Here is a 21,091-nt window from a genome sequence, read left to right on the forward strand (position 1 = left end):
ATGATGTATGATTTTGACATATTAAATTTGGAGAGAACTATTTCACTTATGACATTATTTGTATATCTATGGTATCAACTATGTTCTATGTAGGACGAAAATATTACTCATGTTTTAATCCCAAGAAATTTCTTCATAATTTAAGTAGCTTAGCCATTGTACATAACTTTATTTGTGCTTAACTAACAAAAGCAGTCAGATTATTGCATAATTGACTGAATAATTAAATCACAATACATAAATATTTATAAATACTCTATAGATTATATATTTATTAACTTTATTTTGTTATCTGTTTTCAAGAAAGAGTTACATAAAGTAACATGTATTTATTAGGATTAAATATCCATCCTAGGGCAAACATTTGGCCAGACGTTCAGTTGTTGATTGGAATGTTGCTCCCCACATCAGTCCTGGTTTTGTGCCCTACCTCTGCTTCTGGTCTAGCTTCTAGCTAATGGGCACCCTGGAAGGCAGCAGGTGATGGCTTAAGGGACCTGGGTCCCTGACACCCACATGGAGTTCTGGGTTCCCGACTTCAGCCTGGCCCAGCTGTTTGGCATGGGGACATGAACCAAATGGATGGATGATCTCTCCCTGTTTTGTTTTATCTCCTTCTCTATCTTTGCCAACAAAGAACATGAAAATAAATACATAATGAAAAAGATCCTTTCCAATAGCAATGTTTCTTACAAGAATGTAATTAATATAAACAATAAATTCATTAAACAACTGTCCACATGTTAACATGATATTCATTTTGCATTTGCCATTAGGACAACAGTTTTCTTTCTTGACTCTAAGCAAGTTCTCATAGTATGGTTATTTGGGTGTCCCCTAATATTTTTAAAGAATATTACATAAAAATATCCTTCATTTTTTGAATAGGAAGAATGGTAAGAATTGAATTTTGGATTTCTCATAATTATTTAAAAGGTACAGATTGTCCTATACCTTTTTCCTATAGCGTAGAAAGATATTCTTTAAGTATTACTAACACATACCCAGTGGACATAATATTATTGGGGTCTTGAAACTTTTTGATAATGAGAAGAAAACACAGACATACTAGTCCAGATAAGCACACATAGAGTGTGCTGATAAAATCAAGACGTTTAAAGATCTCCTGAAGATTATGCATGGGTTTATCTATAAATTCCAAGTCAAAGACATTTAGATTTTATTGTCAAGAAGTATTTGTGATTGATACATCATGAGACTTCTGGCTGTCACTGCCTAGTCCCAGAAAATAGTCATCAATGTAACAATGCCCATTTAAGAATTGAATAGATATGAGCACGGTTGTTTAACGGCATCAATTATGCAAGTCTGATCATGGCCACTGAGATGGCAGACAGAGCCTTTCTCTCATGTGTTGAGGGTATGGGTAGAAGAGAACACAAAATAGAGGTGTATGTTAAATCATATGTAAATAGTACCTGACAAAAACAGTAAAATCAACAGTAGTATAATAAGAGAAAAATAGAATGTTAGGGAGAGAATTTGTTTAAAATGTGTGTGCATATAAAAGAGACAGGAAGCCACTGGGTATACCAACAACCAAAAGGAAAAATATTATACTAGGTACAAATATCTATAATAATCACCCCAAACTAACACTCCTAAAATACTTGGCTTTTGTCTAATTCTCGATTCTGAGATTATGGTTTAGCAAGATGAATCAAGTAGAAAACAAAATTGTAGAAAAGAGCTAAAATGATGTAAAAGAACTACTGACAATGCAATTGAAAGAAGAGCAACATCAATATTTATTAAGTATATGAATAATTACGAAAATATCATAAAACTAACGATTAAATTATATTACTACAAAAATGCTACATTTCAACACTAAACAGTAGGACCCTCTCTAATATCTTGTACTTTGGATGAAATTCCTCACAGAAATTTTCAGATTCCCAAATTAATTCTAAAATATTTTATCTGTTTTGTAAAATTATAAGATAAATATGCTATATATTTTTCTGTGGTTACATAAATATTTAAAGGTATATTGGTCATAGAATTCATAGAATGCTAGTTCTGGATGGAATTGTAAAAATTTTTATACCAGGATGAATCAATATTATTCTCTTTTAGGATCTTATGCAGCATCCCTAAAGCATGCAGTTAAACACCGCTTTTAAATATAAGGGAATTCAAATGAAAGATAATTTCTAGGTTAGGGCAAAGGGATATCACCCTTACAGATAATGAGGACATTATTTATGTAAGATAATATACTCTTTCCTATATCTAAACCAGAAAACTTACTGCTCTTCTGAAAACCACGATTACTTATCCTGATAGTGCAGCTTGGTTTTAAGTTTCACCTACTGCTTCTGACAGTTTTGTGATAAAGGAGAAACTATGATCAGCAGCACTTTTTTCCCCTACAGAGCCTGCCATATGGAGAAGTAGACTAAGTGGCCACCTAGGTAATATGATTTGTTAAAACTTCTTCTCCTTCCCAAAATAAATGTCCCAGCTGTGGACTGAAGTCTGCAATTCCTTTTATTAAAGTCACTTGCAGGTAAGGTAGTGAGGTTCCAGAAAGCCCTTGAGAGATACAAATAAACAATTATTGAATTCGCTGCTGGATTATTATGAATACCTTGAAGGTTTTTCTTTTTTCTGTGCTAAATATTGAGGTCATGAATCCTTTCTGAAATCTAGAGTTGAGGCTCAGAATGTACATTAATCGCTGTAGACACAATGTTTTTGTTGAATGATGAAAGAGCATTAGTTATAAAATCTCTTGTTTTTAACATTTTGTTATTTTCTATTATTAAAATCATAAACTCAGTGAAAAGGACACTGGACAAATAAGAACCACAGTGAATGCCAGAGAAGAAATTCTGAAGAAACGTCTTTCATGAAATGAGAAGATGAACTGGAAACATGGAAACAGTACTTTCCCTGTCTTATGATTGGTTAGAATTTTCAAATTTGGTTTAACTGTCACCTAAAGGTTGTTTTAAACTAATTTAAAAATTGATAGATTCTGTCTAAGCAATCTCAATTGCTTGAGATTGTTGCATATCTCAGATTATGAAATCAATTTTTTTTCACTTACCTGGATTAGTTCTCCATTTTTAATGTTTTTTTTTTTTCCCTAAGATTTTAAGATGTGTTTTATATTTATTTGAAAGCGTCACAAAAAGGCCAGGGCTGGGCCAGACTGAATCCAGGAGCTAGGAGCTTCCTCAGGGTCTCCCACATGGGTACAGGGACCCAAGTACTTGGACCATCCTCTACTGCTTTCATAGGCACATAAGCAGGAAATTGGATAGGAAATGGAGCAGCTGGAACTCAAACCTGTACTGCATCAATATGCTGCCCTCTTTTCTTTCTTTTTTTTTTAAATTTTAAATTTCATAGTGACATATCTACATTTAATATAGATACTCAAATCTGACTTTTAAGAGTATGGCTAGAAAGAGATGCACCTGGGCAGCTATTGTGTGCAGCAAGTCAAGACTCTGTTTACGACGTCCGCATCTGATACAAGAGCACCAGTCCCAGTCCTGGCTGTTCTGCTTCCTATCCAGGTACCTGCTAATGCTCCTAGGAAGGCAGTGGAAGACAGATGGCCAGAGTGCTTGGACCTCTGCCACTCATGTGGAAGACCAGGATGGAATTCCTGGCTCCTGCCTTCAGCCTGACCCAGACCTGACTGTGGTGGCCATTTGGGGAATGAACTAGCTGATGGAAGATCTCTTTCTCTTTATATTTCTCCCTCTCTCTATCACTGCCTTTCAAATTAATAAATATACTGATAAATAAATACATCTAAGAAAGAAAAAAAGGGAGTGAGAAGATAAAGAAAAGATAGAAAAAGAAAGAGAAAGAAGGAAGGAAGGAAGAAAAATAAATAATGTGCTTGCAACAGAGTAAACTCCCTAAGTAGATGGCCAATAAGTGCCATTGATAAAATTTATAAAAATATATGATGTTAACAACTAAAAGAGTCAGGTGTTTTTCCTAGTATAAAAATTTTAAATTAGGGTCATTATTGTCTGTGATTAAAGCCATTTGGGGAGTGAACCAATGGAAGGAAGACCTTTCACTCTGTCTCTCTCTCTCTCACTGTGTAACTTTGCCTGTCAAAAAAATTATCTTTTATTATTTAAGATGTAAAAAAACAGTAGTAGTCAGATAGCAAGAAAAAAAAAAGATATTCTTTCACTTAATTATTTAATTTGAAGGCCAATCTCTAGCAGCTCAGTTAAATTTACCTCTACCCAACGTGGTTTTTCATTTTCTGTTATCTTTGCTACATTACAGATAAAACTGCAGGCTTCTTTTTCTCAACCACATATAATTATCTCCCTCTCTTTTTATCACCCATCATCTATCTACCTTGAAATATCTGGGTTTCCAAAAGAATATATAGGTATTCAATTAAAAAGACATTTTAAAAAGTCATTTTATGGCATAACTATTAACCTTAACTGTCCATTCTATTATGTACCCCAACTCCATGATAAAAATACATCTTTGGATTCAAAAAGTTGCTTAATGGTGGATAGAACATCAGATACTGAAAAAATAACATTGATTTGTGTTTCTGTCTTTGATATTTACCAGCAATAAAACCTTGAAAAAATTGTTAAGCCTTCTGAGGTTGTGGATTCATAATCTATCAATTGAAGGTATTCAGCTATAAATTATTTGATGTAAATGGTGTTTGCATAGGAAGAAGTTTCATTTTGCTTTATGGAAAAAGTTTTTATTTTATGTTATTCAATTAAATAATAGTTTAAAGAAAAGTTGATTATGTTAAAATCATAAAATAGTAAGAAATCATTGTACATTTTAAGTCTATAAAATGAATAAATTTGAATTTACTGTTGGCATTTCCAGTAATGATTGCACAGAACAGATAAGTAATATAAGTACACATGAATATTCCTGAAATGTTAATTTTAAGCAGGTCAGACCCGAACATTTGGTTTAGCTCTTAGGATGACAATTCGGACACTCATTAACATGCCCTCATCGTCAGAGTGCCTGTTTTGAAAGCTGACCCAGTTCCTGAATCCAACTGCCTACCAATGCAGACTTTGAAAAGCAGCAAGCGATGGATAGCTCAAGCCACTGGGTCTTTGCTTCCATATGGAAGGTTAAGATTGTGTGCTTGTCTCCAAGCTATGTTCCGGCCCACTCCTGGCTGTTGTGGGCATTTGAGGAGTGACCCAGCAGATAGAAGCTCTCTCTGTTATTGTTATTGTCTCTCTCTCTCTCTCTCTCACACACACACACACACACACACACACCACAAAATATCTTCAACATGCTCTTGACAAAATAGCAAGTATATTTCTAAAAAAGTCCTTCATCTTTAAAAACAATCTGAAAATCATATGAATCCAAGATAAAATTGACCTCAAACTCTTATTTTATCAGGCATCTCCAGTTGCAAAAATATATTCATTTTACCTAAAGATACTGTGAAAAAAAATCACTTTGAAAAAGACTAAACATCAGAATAATACACTTATTGATTTCCAAAAATCATAGGTAACCTGATATTTAAAAAATTGAGTTCAGTTAAATGGACATGCTTCTCTCCAATCAGATAATATTGAGAATTTGTGAGTTGGAATTGATAGAGGGAAGTTTCTGGGACTAGTTATGAATGAGTTTGTTTGAATATATGTATATACATATATGAATGTGAACTTAAATTACTCTATGAATTGCTGTTGCTCTTTTTGACTCAAATAGCCATGTCTATGGTCTCTGTTTATATTTGTGTAAATGCTTTCCCTCTTTTATGGGAACATATATGTATTATATTTATATTTGTATCCATATTTATAAAGTTCTACACCAAATAACCCAACCTTCTAAATGCTCAGAGCAAGCAAGATGGTTTGTTTTCTGATTCAGCTATCTGAAATTTGACAACTTGACAAATACATTTGTAAAGTACCTAGTTCCTGGAAAAAGAAGAATAAATTGGGAGCTGGGATCACATGAATTATGACTGAATGAGAAAAGACATTTACACTGACAGTTGGAGAACTTAGGACAAAAAGAATCCACCATGGAAAAGTAATCATTTTTCTCTTTCTTTCTAGGTTGAATTTCCTTAGTTTTATGGAAAAAAGAAAGTAGTACAGGCTATACAAAGTTATATTGCTATTTAAATTCTTATGTTTAAGAAAGATGTCACCATTAGATTTTATGTGTCAAACTGAAATTATAGTCTCTTATTAAATAAGGTGCATTGCACCGATGCTGTGGCACAGTGGGTTAAAGCCCTGGCCTGAGGCGGTGGCATCCCATATGGGTGCAAGTTCTAGTCCTGGCTGCTCCTCTTCCGATTCAGCTCTCTGCTATGGCCTGGGAAAGCAGTAGAAGATGGCTCAGGTGCTTGGGCCCCTGCACCCAAGTGAGAGACCCAGAGGAATCTCCTGGCTCCTGGCTTCGGATCTGCGCAGCTCCGGCTGTTGTGGCCATCTGGGGAGTGAATCAGCGGATGGAAGACCTCTCACTCTGCCTCTCCTTCTCTTTCTGTGTAACTCTGACTTTCAAATAAATAAATAAATCTTAAAAAAAAAAGAAACAAATAAGGTGCATCTAAATTGCATATATCAAAACTGCATTTGAAAAGAGTATTACTTGATTAGTTCTCCAAGAAATTAGAAATCCAGGTTCAATAGGAAAGTATGCATGGCAACCAGTGGAAATCCAACGAAGCATTAGGAAACTGGAGCTTTTTTCTAGTCCAAATATAATAGTATTGATATCCCTAAGAGAGCAACAAACAACACAGTTATGTAAATTTTCTATTGTGTCTCATAATCTCAGTTTTTTTATCTTGGGCAAATAAGAAACTTTGGAATTTCATTGTAATGCAGTCTTTCTCAAGTGTACAGTAGGTCTCAATCCTGACTTCACATCAGAATCATTTATGGAGAATTAGAAAACACTGAAGCTTGTAAACTCCAGAAGGGCTATGAAAGATTCTTTGAGCAAGATGCTCAGGAACAGGTAAAGTGTTTCCCAGTGATGTTGATGAACAACCAGATTTGAAAATGAGTAACAAAAATAAGAGTAGAGAATAACAGTGTTCAGAAGAACTGGGTTTAGGATTTCCCTGAAAAGGTAGGAGTTTTGATGCAAAATTACTGTGTGACCTTGAGAAAATTACTGTACTCTTCACCCTGAGAGTCCTCATATATGAAGTAGAGATTCTCATCCTTCTTATTTCATTGTTGTGTTTACCTTTTCTAAAGTATTATTTACACCACCTGAAGCAAAGTTAACTAATGTTCATTAAAATCTCGAAACGTACATTACTGGTAAGAATCTAGTAGTGTGCAGACCATGCATTTTCAACAAACTGTAAGGGAGATTATTTGGCATAATGACTTGATAATCAACATTTTAATAGGAAATGAGACTATCCATTAGGTGAATAACAAGTACATACTAAGCACTCAGTACATATAAGCTATACATTGATCAGCAAAAAAATGTTGATCAGTGAAAAAATGTTAATCAGTGGAAAATACTGAAGTATGTATATATAAACATTTTATAATAGTAGTACCAAGTCTGCCAAATTTGGTGCTAATATATAAAAGACTATTATATAATCAATAAAAGTTCTTTAGTGTATCCAGAATCCATGAGTTTTATTTTTCCTTGCATAATTGCATTTAAGCTGTGGTTGAATTTCATGAAAAAGGTCATAGAACCAACTGTTCAAGTTAAAAAAATGAAAAAAATCACGTTGAGAAACTACTAATTAATAACTTCATTTACATTTTATGTTATTTAAATATTACCAGATCTCCTAGAAAATCACCTCATAGCCATATGAATTTTCAGTGATGTATAGTAGCATCAACATTTGAACTACAGGTCTGAAGTACCCTTTTGTCATTTATCAAATGTTACTAAAATCCAATTTTTTCATATGTACTTTAGATTTAGTAACATTTCTACCATATATGATCGATGAAATAAACATGAAATCTGCACACAGGGTCTATAGCTAGTTTTTCAGAACATACTATGTCTGTGCTAAGCATTATTCTTTGTGCTGAATCTACATTAAATTTTCTGCAAATTGGAAGAGATTTTTTTTTCTTTACCTTATCATCCTAGGTGACTTCTTTGGAATTAGATAACTTATTCTCATTCTGTGGCCTTTGTTCTTCACTAAGCATTAATTATTAACGCCATGATTTAACCACATCATCTCTAAGGAAATATTGTCAGTTAGAACAAAATGACTTTCCTAGGTCACTTAAACTGATTAAATCATAAACTTAATTCAATATTTCTTCTAATGGTTTTGTTTGGGTAGCAATGTTTGAGTTTTATTTTTATTATTTATATTTGGTAGATTGGCAGGTAGTTTCATTAAGGAATGGTTAAACACAAAATTTGAATCATCTGGCAGATTCATTAACAGAATTAACTGTATAAAAATAAAGTTTTTCATAAAGCTACCAAAATTAGTTATTTCTGTGATCCAGAAATATAAATTGTCGGATAAAATCAGAGGAAGCTGTTAAAGTGATTATGAATGCAGACTTTGCTTAAAAGTCCTTGTAAACTACCTTAAAGGCTGTGAACACTCAGTTATTATAATCTAGCTTTAATTCCGTCGTATAATCCTTTTGATGTTTGTATGGAGAAAACTTCCTTCCTTGAGTATACTCATTTTAAGAAATTATTGGCCCTGAATATACCCTGAAGCAAATTAGTAAGGCAGTATTTGAAATTACTGTGCTCTCATTATTCCAAATTTTCAGTTCTTTTATACTTCAAGTATTTTTTGGCTTTGAAATCAAATTTGAAGCCATTTGAATAAAAGTAATTAATGTTCTATGTTATGCTTTTTGTGGCAAGACCATAGATTGACTAATCTGTAATGTTGACATAGTATATAGAGCTGTTTTTTTAACTTAGTAAAATTATGTTTTTATGGCTACACAATGTCTGCTTATGATTTATAACACATGAATGCCTAAAAAAGCAGCATTAATCACATCAATATTGGGACTGAAATAAAGCAGTAGCAGGGGATTGCTATTTATATTAATAAGAATTGTGCCTTATAAAATTTTTAATGTGAGATCGATATTAATTTTCACTCTAAAATTGTTATTAAATTTAATGATGAAATAATTATGAAAAATTTGTACATCTAATAATGTAATTATTCACAACAGTAAAATACACATTAAAGCAAAGGAGTTTAAAATATATAAGATAAAAACAATCTAACAAATGTCACCTGATTTTTATAAAACAAAGTGCTGTTTTGGTAGCTATTTTTAGTGGTATGTCAATCACTATTTTTTTTTTTTTTGACAGGCAGAGTGGACAGTGAGAGAGAGAGACAGAGAGAAAGGTCTTCCTTTGCCGTTGGTTCACCCTCCAATGGCTGCCGTGGCCAGTGCACTGCGGCCAGCGCACCGCGCTGATCCGATGGCAGGAGCCAGGAGCCAGGTGCTTCTCCTGGTCTCCCATGGGGTGCAGGGCCCAAGTACTTGGGCCATCCTCCACTGCACTCCCTGGCCACAGCAGAGAGCTGGCCTGGAAGAGGGGCAACCAGGACAGAACCCGGCGCCCCAACCGGGCTTAGAACCCGATGTGCAGGCACCGCAAGGTGGAGGATTAGCCTAGTGAGCCGCGACGCTGGCCTGTCAATCACTATTAAGCACTTTCTTGTTTGGTGCTTTGCTGATGGTGTCTATGTTAAATTGGTCAGTTGAGAAATTTATTAAGAAATGACAGTTTCTTTAATTGAAGGTGCTGGAAAAATTGTATATCCATACTCAGAAGAATGAAATTAAATACTTATCTCATACTGTGTATAAAAATGAACTAAAAATGGATTAAATATCTAAATATAAGAACTGAAACTCTGAAATTACTAGAAGAAAACAGGGAAATTCATTTAGGATATTGCCATAAACAAAGATTTTTTCGGATCCACTCCCAAAAGCCTAGGAAATAAAAGCATAGGTAGACCAATGGGATTTCTTCTAAATAAAGAGATTTCATACAGCAAAGGAAGCAGCTGACAGAGGTAATAGACAATGTATGGAACAACAGAAAATATTTATATGTTATACATCTGACGACGGATTAATAAACAGAAAAATATTAGGAACTCAAACAACTCAACAGCAAAACAAAAACAAAATAATCCAATTTAAACAGGGCAGTAGATACAAACAGTTTTCAAAGGAAGACATAACATGAACAACATGTACATGAAAAATGTTCAGCATCACTATTCATCATCACTACTCATTGGGCAAAGGTAAACTAAAAGCACACTTAGGTACATCACACTGCAGATATTATCAAAAAGACAAGATGTAGTAAAAGAAAACTCATGAAAACTGTTAGTGGGAATGTAAACTATTATAGTGTTGAGGGAAATAGTAGGGAAATTTCTTCACAAAATGGAAATAGAACTACCATATGATCCAGCAATACTGTTACTGGTATATATCCAAGAGAAATGAAATTTCCCTTTCGATGAGACAACTGCACACGCATGTTTATTGCAGCACTATCACAATAGTCAGGAAATGGAAACAATCTAAGTGTCGCTCCAATGATGAATGGATAAAAACAATACATATATACATTTGAATAGTAATATTAATGAGCCATAAAGAGGATGAAATCTTGTCTTTTGCATGAACCTGGATGGACTGGAAGTTACAGTGTTAACTGACATAAGTAATACACTGAAAGCCAAGGAGCGCATGACCTCAGTCATGAAAATCTAAAAAAGGAGATCTCAAAAAAATGAAGAGTACAATAGTGATTACGAGAGAGGGCAGGGGAGGATGGTGGGGAAAAGGGAGGGATGGGGACAGATTGATTCATGGGTACTGGGTTATGGTTAGATAGGAATAAGTACTGCTGTCATTATATTGCACTTTAGCATGATTATAGATAATGTGAATATAGTCCCTTAAAAATCTAGGGAAAAGAATTTTTAATGTGTTTATCATAAAGAAATGTTAAATGTTTGATGAGATAGACATGTTTAGCATGGTTGGATATTACATGATAAATACATATTGGGATATCATGGTGTATTCCATATATTTCTATAATTTTTATGTTTGTTATTATTTTTTAAAAAGGAAAATAAAAATATGCTATTACTTTCATCACTTTTCAAAGATTAGCAGCTGAGTTTTTTTTTTTTTTAACTAGAAGGGCACTTACATTTTGTATTAGTATTTTAGGAAACACATGACTCAAGTTCACCTTTGCCCAACTCAATAATGGAGACAGGTGACTGCAAAGGAGCTTATTCAGTCAGTAAAATGTCCATAAGATAGAAACTTTGACTTAGCAATAAACTTTACTTAATTTGGCCAAGTAAGTAAAAACACTCTATTTGTATCTAAATTATTTTTTGATATTCTCAAGTTTTGATTTGTTTCAGTAAAAATTAAAAATCCCCTGGCACTGTGGCTCACTAGGCTAATCCTCCGCCTTGCGGCGCCGGCACACCGGGTTCTAGGCCTGGTCGGGGCGCAGGGTTCTGTCCCATTTGCCCCTCTTCCAGGCCAGCTCTCTGCTGTGGCCAGGGAGTACAGTGGAGGATGGCCCAAGTACTTGGGCCCTGCACCCCATGGGAGACCAGGAGAAGCACCTGGCTCCTGCCATCGGATCGGCGCAGTGCGCTGGCCACAGCACGCCGGCCTCGGTGGCCATTGGAGGGTGAACCAACGGCAAAGGAAGACCTTTCTCTCTGTCTCTCTCTCTCTCACTGTCCACTCTGCATGTCAAAAAAAAAAATTTAAAAAAATCAATTTAAAATAACCAAGCCATTGAAATTTTCAATCCTGGCAGGAAAGACTGAAAATTGCTCTGGGGGAAATCATGAAATAAAGCTTCTCTTTAAGTCTATAATATTTTCTCTCTACTTGTATTTACTCTATCTTGATGTACAAGCACACTCTCCTTGCAATATTTCAAAGGGATACTTCCTCAAGAGTCAAAGATGAATAATAGATTGATGGAACAATTTGAGTGACTGTTTCTGTTTAATATTGGTTACAGTGAATCAGCACAAAGTTACAGTGTAGAAAAATGTACTTTGGTTTAGGAAGACAATTGATCATATTCCCAATAATATAATTTCAGGTATTTTATATACACATTTAATTTTTAAAATCTTCTTGATAATTAGTGATCAATTTTCCAAAGGATTTCCCCAAAATAACTGTTTTTTCTACATGACTTTTAAAGACATTAATGGGACTCATTGATGACCAAACTATGGTGAGTAAAAATGCCACATTCAATAAACAATTTTATACCAATTACATACAGTTTGAGCTTAAGAAATATAGACATCAAAATTCTATTAATATGATCTTTAACTTTTTTCAGAAAGGAAATCTCATTTGTGTAAATCCACACAAGGCTACTGTTACACTTTTGTTTAGGAAAAAAAAAAGAAAACATTTGCTCATTCCATTAGCAGGGATTGTTTGCTTTTAATTCTCTGAGGCTAATTTCTAGGAGGTTTAAATCTTGTTATATGTTATTCCTTTACTAAAATATATTTAACTGAAGACAAGGAATTAAGTTCAAGAGATGAAATATGATATAAAAAGAGAAATGTGTAAAACTTCAGTAACCTTTAACAAACAGTACTCTTTAAGTGTAGGATGTAGTTTATACTATTGAATTTATTTTGTAATAACAGTGAAGTGAATAACTTTTGCCATCTATTGATACCATCTCTGTTCCTCTAGTGAATAATAGCACACAATTGTAAGATTATGTAGTAACCAGATCTGGTTTTGACCAGGATGAAAAATGGTAAAGGAATCAAAATAATCAAGTTTTAACTTTTTGTAACCTTATTTTCACTCATTGGTGAAGCAAACAAAATTTAATTGTGACAGAAAATAAATATACTTAAAAGTAGGGGGTAGTTATGCAAATTATTTAAATAGTGAGACAATGCCACTTACTCCAACTAGTTAAAAGTGCTGTGTGGTATTTTATAGGGGAAAGATGCATATAATATTTGAAACTTTTTAAAATATTTGGAATTGTACTGTGGAGAAATGACAGATTATTACTCAAGGAGAAAATTGAATCGGATCAAGTTCCAATAAAAGTATTTTGAAATGCCTTCTTAGTAATGGACTTTAATACCTTGGTGATTAAAAATGCCATATATCCCTACACAATATTTTACTTGTCTTAATGACAAATAGTGAAATGCATGACAAAGTGGAAGAGAAAAATTCCCTCTATCTCTTCCAGAAATTGAAGGACAACATATTAACTATTTTATAGAGTTTTGTAACAATTAGCTTTAAATTATTAGAGCTCTCAGATGTTATTCATTTCTGCATTGATTTTTGATGACTTTTATACACCAAAATTATAGTTACTGGTAGTTGGACAGAATGATTATAAATCAAGTTGGCCATTGTGGTTAATGCTACAATAATACATAGCATATTAAAATTATAGACTAAGTTTCTGAATGTTCATTCATTGACATTATTAACCCTAATGCAACCATTAAATAAAACAATGATTTCCTGAATATCACATGAAGTATTAGCCTCATGGACATTTTCATTTGCTAGAAAAAATACTGAGTGTTATATTATTATATCTCTGGCTCACCTATTGGAAGAGGTGGCTATCTAGGATATAATTAATCCAAGAAGAGGTGAAAATTTGAACATGGTATATTCTTAATGAGATTGTACTTAACTATGAGCATATAAAATTTACGTATCATTTTCTCACATGGCAAATTTATCTTTTAGGTAAATTTTCCAAGAGAGTATCTGGATAGAGTGAAATAAGAAAGAAAAAGAACAGTTCAAATATAGACTACTTTGTTCTCAAATGTGTATGCTTTTCATAAAAGACAGATTAAATTATCTAGAAAATGATGTGAAATCTACAGTTTAATTTCAATGGTAAAAAATATAACATTAAGACATCTTAAAAGGTTTTGGGCTCAATGAAGTGAGACCTAATCTGGATTTAGAGTAGATGTGATCAACAGATTAATGATATGGAAGAAATTTAGGAAAGTTTTACCTTTGTATCTTAAATGTTTAGAAGTTACAAAGATAATGTCTTACAATTCATATTTTGATCCTCTAAATTGTCATCTAGAAATTCAAATCAATAAATATAAACTGGAAATTCCAAAAGGTAAATCCTCTTTTCAGAGAGATGCTGTTCTCTAATGAACAATCTTTCAAAGAATTAGAAGAATCTAAGATGTTGCAGAAAAATCTCCAATATGCTACAACTTTCAGATGATGTTATGTACAAAACAGACTGGTGAGGACAAGTAATCAAAAGTAAGCTCAGAAATGGTACACAACCACAGGGACAGTGTAAGGAAGGCTAAAGTCAAGAATAAGTGGAAGTGTAGAAGTAAAAAAAGCTAAGAATGTGCCTCTGTTCATCTGTATAAATACATACACACACACTGCTATACACACAATCCCACACTTGAATAGATATACATAAATACAAATACACACACATAAGTAACATACACAGTGTACGTAGACATATGTACATATATATATATATATGCATATATACACAGTGAGAGAGACTTACCTTTGTAACAAAGCCCACACACATGCAGTGATGCATTGATTACAAAATATGTCAAAAATATATTTGAAAGATAAGTTTTCTCTTTTAGGGGTAGGCAAAAAGAAATGTTAGAGGTAAAAACAGAACCAAAGAGCAGGAACAAATCAAAATACAATTTTATGGCTTTTTTTCCCCTAGCAAGAATAATCCAAAATTGAACAGAGAAAAAATTCTAAGCACTGGAAATCTAAACATTGAAACTCTAGGTAGACTAGGCAGTAAACTACCTGTTTCCAAATTTGAACATCATTGCCCAGGTAATTTAAAAGTCAGTGCACTGGTAACTTTTGCCAGTAATGGAAAAGACACAAGAGAATAAGGAGTTCAGTTAAAAAAAAAAAAAACAGCAAAAAGAATTTCTTCAAGAGTTTATTTCTGTGAGCTTAATGTAGATTCTGAGCAAAATTCTTGAAATTAGGAATAGTATTTTTCTTCTTTTATAGTAAAGTAATTTAATTTCTTAAAGAGTTTATTAGTAATATTTGTAATGAGAACATTAAAGTCATTTCTGATAAAATTTCCAGAGTAAAAGATTAGAAAGGGAAGAATATATCTTCTTTTTAGGCAGTTGTTTACATGATTCTACGTGACATTCTTCTGCACAAAATATCAAAAGGTAGGATGGATGATATTGCTAATGAGAAATATATTCTATGATTGCTAAGGATGAAGGTTTCTGGTAGTGTTTTGCAGGGTCATATCCTTTTACATACATACGACTTGAATAAAAAGGAAACATATTTGTTATGTGCCTAGTTTATGTTACCTCATTTCCAGCTCTACAAAGAGCTACAAGGTATAATTGCTGCCTATTCAATTCCAATGAAAGTATTCCTATTTCACAGATGTGGGGATTGTGTTTCAAAGAGGTATAGAAATTGCAGACGGGATTTTAAACTTAAGTGTGCATGAAACTTCTATTGTGTTTCCTATGAAGACAAAAGATATACTTCTTAACATTTGTGGAAACATAAAGCTTGAAAGCTATAATAAAAACATTAAATGAAAGAACAAAGTCTTAAAAAGTATGGCATCATGGTTCAAAAGGACAGCCTTAAAATTTGAAAAAATAATTTAAATATGCACAGAACAGTAAATCACTTTTATCAGTAGATCATGCAATAAATATAAAATTTGAGTATGGGTGCTGTTACTCGATAATATGGTGATAAAAATTAATGTAATACTTTATTGTATTAATGGATCTATTGGCAAGACAAAAGAGAACTACATTGTCTCCTTCAGTTGTGAGAGGGCAGTGAGTGTAGAGTTTTCAATGTTAATCATGGGTGCCATATTCTAAAGGAGATGTGGATAAACTGGTAAATAGTAAATGAATATTCCATATGGACGTCAAGAAGAGTAAGTGCTTTTCCTGACATGTCATCTATTTTATAAATATTTATACAATGTGAATATACAGCACAGTTTGTCTATGAGATCACAATAAAAATTCCAAAAAAGTTACTGGTCCAATAAGAAATGGAATTTTCAAGTCACACAAGTATACCTATATGAGAGAAACAGTTCAAATGACACATCAGTTTCTAGATTATGTCTCTGCACTAGTGTGTAGTTTTCAGTGAGTTGGAAATAGAGTTTAAATTAACTCTATGTACGTTTATATTCACATTTGTTATTGTTGCTAAAATGTGTATTTTCCATAAACATATATTTTCCAAACTTACTGTGCTTGTAGAAAATGCTCTTCTTCAATATGAATGAGTGAAGGCTGCCTTAAGGAGAACTTTTTAAGTGTCAGTTACCATTTTGGTCAACTTAAGTTACCAAAGAAATCTGAGACATTATTTAAGGTACATATTGTATTTTGTGCTTGAAACATATCAGCGTCTTATTTTCATGACAATTAACTGACTCAGCTATTTCTGTCGCATCAAGATTATTTTCAATGCATATTTTTAAGAAAAAGGAAATCACACCCACATTAATCATGTTATTTCTCTCCTCGAAGTAAGCCTACATATAATATAAATAATATAATTATTAATAACCGATTGAGGGGCCAACGTTGTGGTGCAGCAGGCTAAAACCCCAGCCTGCAGCGCTGGCAGCCCATATGGGCACCTGTTCAAGTCCCAGCTGCTCCTCTTCTCATTCAGCTGTCTGCTATGGCCTAGAAAAGCGGTGGAAGATGGCTCATCTCCTTGGGCCCAAGCACCCACATCGGAGATCCAGACGAAGCTCCTGGCTCCTGGCTTTGGATCAGTTTAGTTCTGGCCATTGGGGTCATTTGGGGAGTGAAGCAGAGGAACGGAAGACTCTCTCTCTCTCTCTCTCTCTCTCTCTCTCTCTCTGTCTCTCGGGCTCTACTTCTCTTTGTAACTCTTTCAAATAAATAATTCTTCATAAAAATAATTGATTGAGCATGGTTTAACCTAATAACTGTGTATTTGGCTCTATGTCTGATATAAATTTACTAGAGCCACTAATTAGAACTCATACTAGAGTTCTTAAACATAAGAAACACAGCACTGGGGCATATAAATGTCAAGATTTTCTTTTTGAAAGTGAATGTTTACTTGCACTTCCTAATGCTTAATAGAAAAGCTTTCTTCGTCAAAGCTGGGGTTATTTCTTAGAAGGTTAACCCAGTGACATCATTGGAAAGTGACATCATTGAATATTATAGGCATCACTAAGTGATGTAACCAACTTATCCAAACTGAGTAATGACAGGATCATAAAATGAATTGTGACTCCTCTGGGTCACATCCACATTTATAAATCCTTAGCAAGCATCCAAATTCATTGTCTTCCTCAGCAATCTTTTTTGGAGTGTCTTCCAGAAGTTGATAGATGTCAACACTGCTCTTCGAAACATTTCACATTTCCTGAAGGATATGAAAAAGTTTCCTGCTCACTTCTTGGAATCTTCCCAGATCTTGGTATTATGTCTTTGGAACACAGTAATCTGCTTTTTATCATTGATAGTGCTGAACAATGTTATTTGTCATTTCTGAGATATAGCCAATTAATGAAACATCATGAGGAAAATCAAGAAAACAGAATAGTTTAAGTCTGAAAAGCATTCTTCAGTTCAAGGAAAAGGTAAGTCTAGTGGCAGTGTTCCCATTTCCTTGTGATTTTAAGACATATATGCCACAAAATATTAATGCTTCTTGTTTCATAAAAGTTTATGTATTCTCTAATAGTATAAATAGGGGCAAAAATTACATAGTTATTGTATAAAAGTGACAAAAATTTCCTACTTTTATCTGAGTTTCTAATTTAATTTTTTTGCATAAATGATCAAAATTATAAAAGATTCTAATTTTTTAAAACTAAAGCATATCCTGAGTCCTAATGATTGTGTTTCAGGATGGAAGGAAGAGCAGGAAGATTTCCACATTTTTCTCTCACAAATTATATTTGTGTGTGTATTCAATATGTATTAACATGTATTTGAGTTTTTCTATAAACACATATGAAGAACCCTCTAGTTCTCTTAATCATAAATGCCTTCATTTTTGTTGTTCAACCAAAATGAAAATAATGAGGCAAGATCACACATCCTGAAAAAACAATGTCTTTAGGGCTCACGTGTCCTGGATGGTTCTATTGTGCAACTGGTTGAGAAGCAATTGGCCAGTCCTTGTAATAAAAATCAAGTGTCTTAATATTTATGTGCATATAAAACAAAGGCAACATTTAGGACACTTTAGGATTAATCTGTAGCATGATAATATGATTTATAGAAGAATTATACCAACTATTTGTAGATAGTGTAATTAAAACTCAACATAGCAAATGGACAACAATAAGCATAAGTTATATAAGGAGTAATCTCTACATGAGGGAAAGAGTATTTTTGGTTATCAGAACATAAAATCTGTCATTTTGGCTTTGCTAATAAAAAAAACTCTTTGAGTTTATAAAAGTCAACTAATTTCTATGGTTCGTACTCTTTTATAAGGTATCCATTTAAATTCCAAAAAAAGTATATGATAAATTACAGTAATGTCGATCATATGCATTTTAATACAAAATATATAAAATCATCAAAATTTTCTGCATATAGTGAAAATGTTAGAATGAACTAACTATAGGCCTTTTCCAATATCTTCTGTTAAGTGCAGTTAACCAACATAATCTGAAAATAGTGAGTTTAGCTATTTTTTTTTGCAAAAGGGAAACTAGAAAAAGACTGCTTCCCACAGAAAATTTATTAACAATAATTATTCAATCAAATGTTTTTAAACAATGAGCAAAATTTCCTTTCATATCAAGAATCAAGATGAGATTTTTTTTAAGACTTTTGTTTTCTTTCTCCATTACCGTACCTAAACACACACAAAAAATCTGTTGTGAAGACACCACTTCTTTGAGGAGGTATTCATTGCAGGTATACAGAAATTAATTAAAACCTGTTTACAATAAATTAGACCAGATTATAACTATAATCCACTGCATATTCACATAGATGCTTAATAAAGGCTATCTGATGACATAGTTAATTACCAGTTCTTGAGAAAGTGTGTACAGTTGGCAACTCTTTTTCAAGAATCATCATCCAACAAACTAAAGATTCTCACTTTAAATCTTTACCATCACTCTTTGGACAGTAAGTGGGTATTTGAAACTAAATTCATTAAGAAATAAATCAGTGAAAATAGCATTACCCATAGGCTGGTATTCAACATCAAGGGTTAAAATAAATACAGTTGTGTACTAGAGTAAAATTATGTTGACAATGTGTAAATAAAAACTGCTAAGAGGATGAACTTTTCTTTAAAACTGCATTATCCATTGCTTTCCCTCCAAAAGACAAAAGTAGCAAAAGAGGAATTTAGCAGAAAGGGAAACAGGAAGATGAGCTTCAGTAACTGATCATATTAATTTAATTGACTAATAAGTCCAAATGCTAATACTCCTGATAATCAGCCACTCCTTTTGTGTTTTAGTAACACGTATCCTCATACAAACGATATCAAATGGAATTTTCTGATTCACATCTGACATTTCAAAGTTTCCATTTTTGAATTCTCCTAGTCTTAAGTAAGTACCACATTGTCTTGTTTGTTTTGTAATATAAACATTTTCCCCAACATCTAGGGCTCCATGATGCAAAATGTCATTTTGTCGATCTTCTGTCCCAGTATTCACTTTAATTTTTTTTATTACAATTGGAGTTTTAAATACAATCAGGAAGATATCTCCTGTTGAAGGTGGTTTCCCCCAAAAGTACTCATCAACACTACTGTATGCCTTGCTTGCTTCGTAATTTTCAAACACATTCATGTTGGTGTATAGACTGGCAGGAGGGTTATCTGGGATGTCAAAAAATTCCTCTTCAAAATCATCATCCTTCAGCTTGTTTTCAGTCCCTTTGTATGATGAATAATAGCCCATGTGCTGAAAGAGAGATGGTTTAAAACGGATCACATTTTTCTGAGCCAACAGACCCCGGAAATGAGACAGTAGCCAATCACAAGGCATTTCTTGATAAAACATTAATAAAAAATGTGCCAATCGTGGGAGATCATGAGAATGATAGAGTTTACCTATGTATCCAAGCTTAGAGAACTCAAGAGTTACCCAGTAAGTTCCTTCTAGAGATGTAATGACTTTCTTGATGGCAGTTAAAAAATTTTTTGAACATCGGACATCATCTTCAAGCATTACGTAGTAGTCTGAAGTATTGGCACAAAAATTAAGCAGAAAAGCATAATCTACATTCTGCTTAGAACGAAATTTGACTCTATCTACTGGATCATTATAATTTCTTTTCAGACCATCCAGGATTGGGTAATATTCCTCTGGAGCATGTATAACCATTAATCTTCCTGCAATTATATGGTGGGCAAATTTCTGTGTAATATCCTGGACCATGCCATCACGCCAGGATGAATTAAAATCTGCTAGATGAACCACCACTGAAATTTCCTTCAGCTCTTCATAGCTGGATTGTTCAAAAATTGACCTGATTGTCTCAAGTAAATAGTTCCCCTTTTTTCGTTTCACTGATGAAAGTCCAATTGTAAGATATCCTGAGCAAAAGAATAAAGAAGGAAGACAAATTAAATGTGAACCACATAATAATAAAAAAAATTAAAGGAGAGTTCTTTCCCTTAGACCCACTACTGTATTAAGTAAATTTAGTGAATTACTATGTCTAGAACATTTTACAATTAAAGTGCTAAGCTTAATATGTAATGGTTATAGTACTTTATGCATAATTGATATTATATATAATTGATACTTTTGGGAAAATCAATTACATCTTAAATATAATGATGTCTGGACCCTAAATCCATTTAAGGTATCTTCAAATTAGAGTTCTCATAAATGTCCATTGAAAAGAGAGATTGATGCTTAGTAACATAGCTAAAACCATTTACAAAAGGGGGAATGAACTCACAGTTAAGAATGACAAACTATTCTCAAACAATGAAAGGGAAAAATAAGAATA

The 21,091-nt window shown here is 33.2% G+C and overlaps 1 protein-coding gene across 8 annotated transcripts in view; it reads right to left on the reverse strand.

Moving 5' to 3' along the window:
* Nucleotides 1-15,015: 15,015 nt before the first annotated feature.
* The window catches only part of MGAT4C (MGAT4 family member C), a 798,266-nt gene continuing 792,190 nt past the window's right edge, over nt 15,016-21,091 (reverse strand). For all 8 annotated transcript variants that reach the window (XM_070052672.2, XM_051845736.3, XM_051845732.3 and 5 more), the window contains one exon: nt 15,016-20,669. In XM_070052672.2, coding sequence (XP_069908773.1) covers nt 19,528-20,669 — 1,142 coding nt within the window. In that variant the 3' untranslated portion in view covers nt 15,016-19,527. The remainder of the gene's footprint in view (nt 20,670-21,091) is intronic.

Source organism: Oryctolagus cuniculus, chromosome 11, assembly GCF_051225735.1.
Source record: "Oryctolagus cuniculus isolate XC-2025 breed Fujian yellow rabbit chromosome 11, ASM5122573v1, whole genome shotgun sequence".
Classification (NCBI taxonomy): domain Eukaryota; kingdom Metazoa; phylum Chordata; class Mammalia; order Lagomorpha; family Leporidae; genus Oryctolagus; species Oryctolagus cuniculus.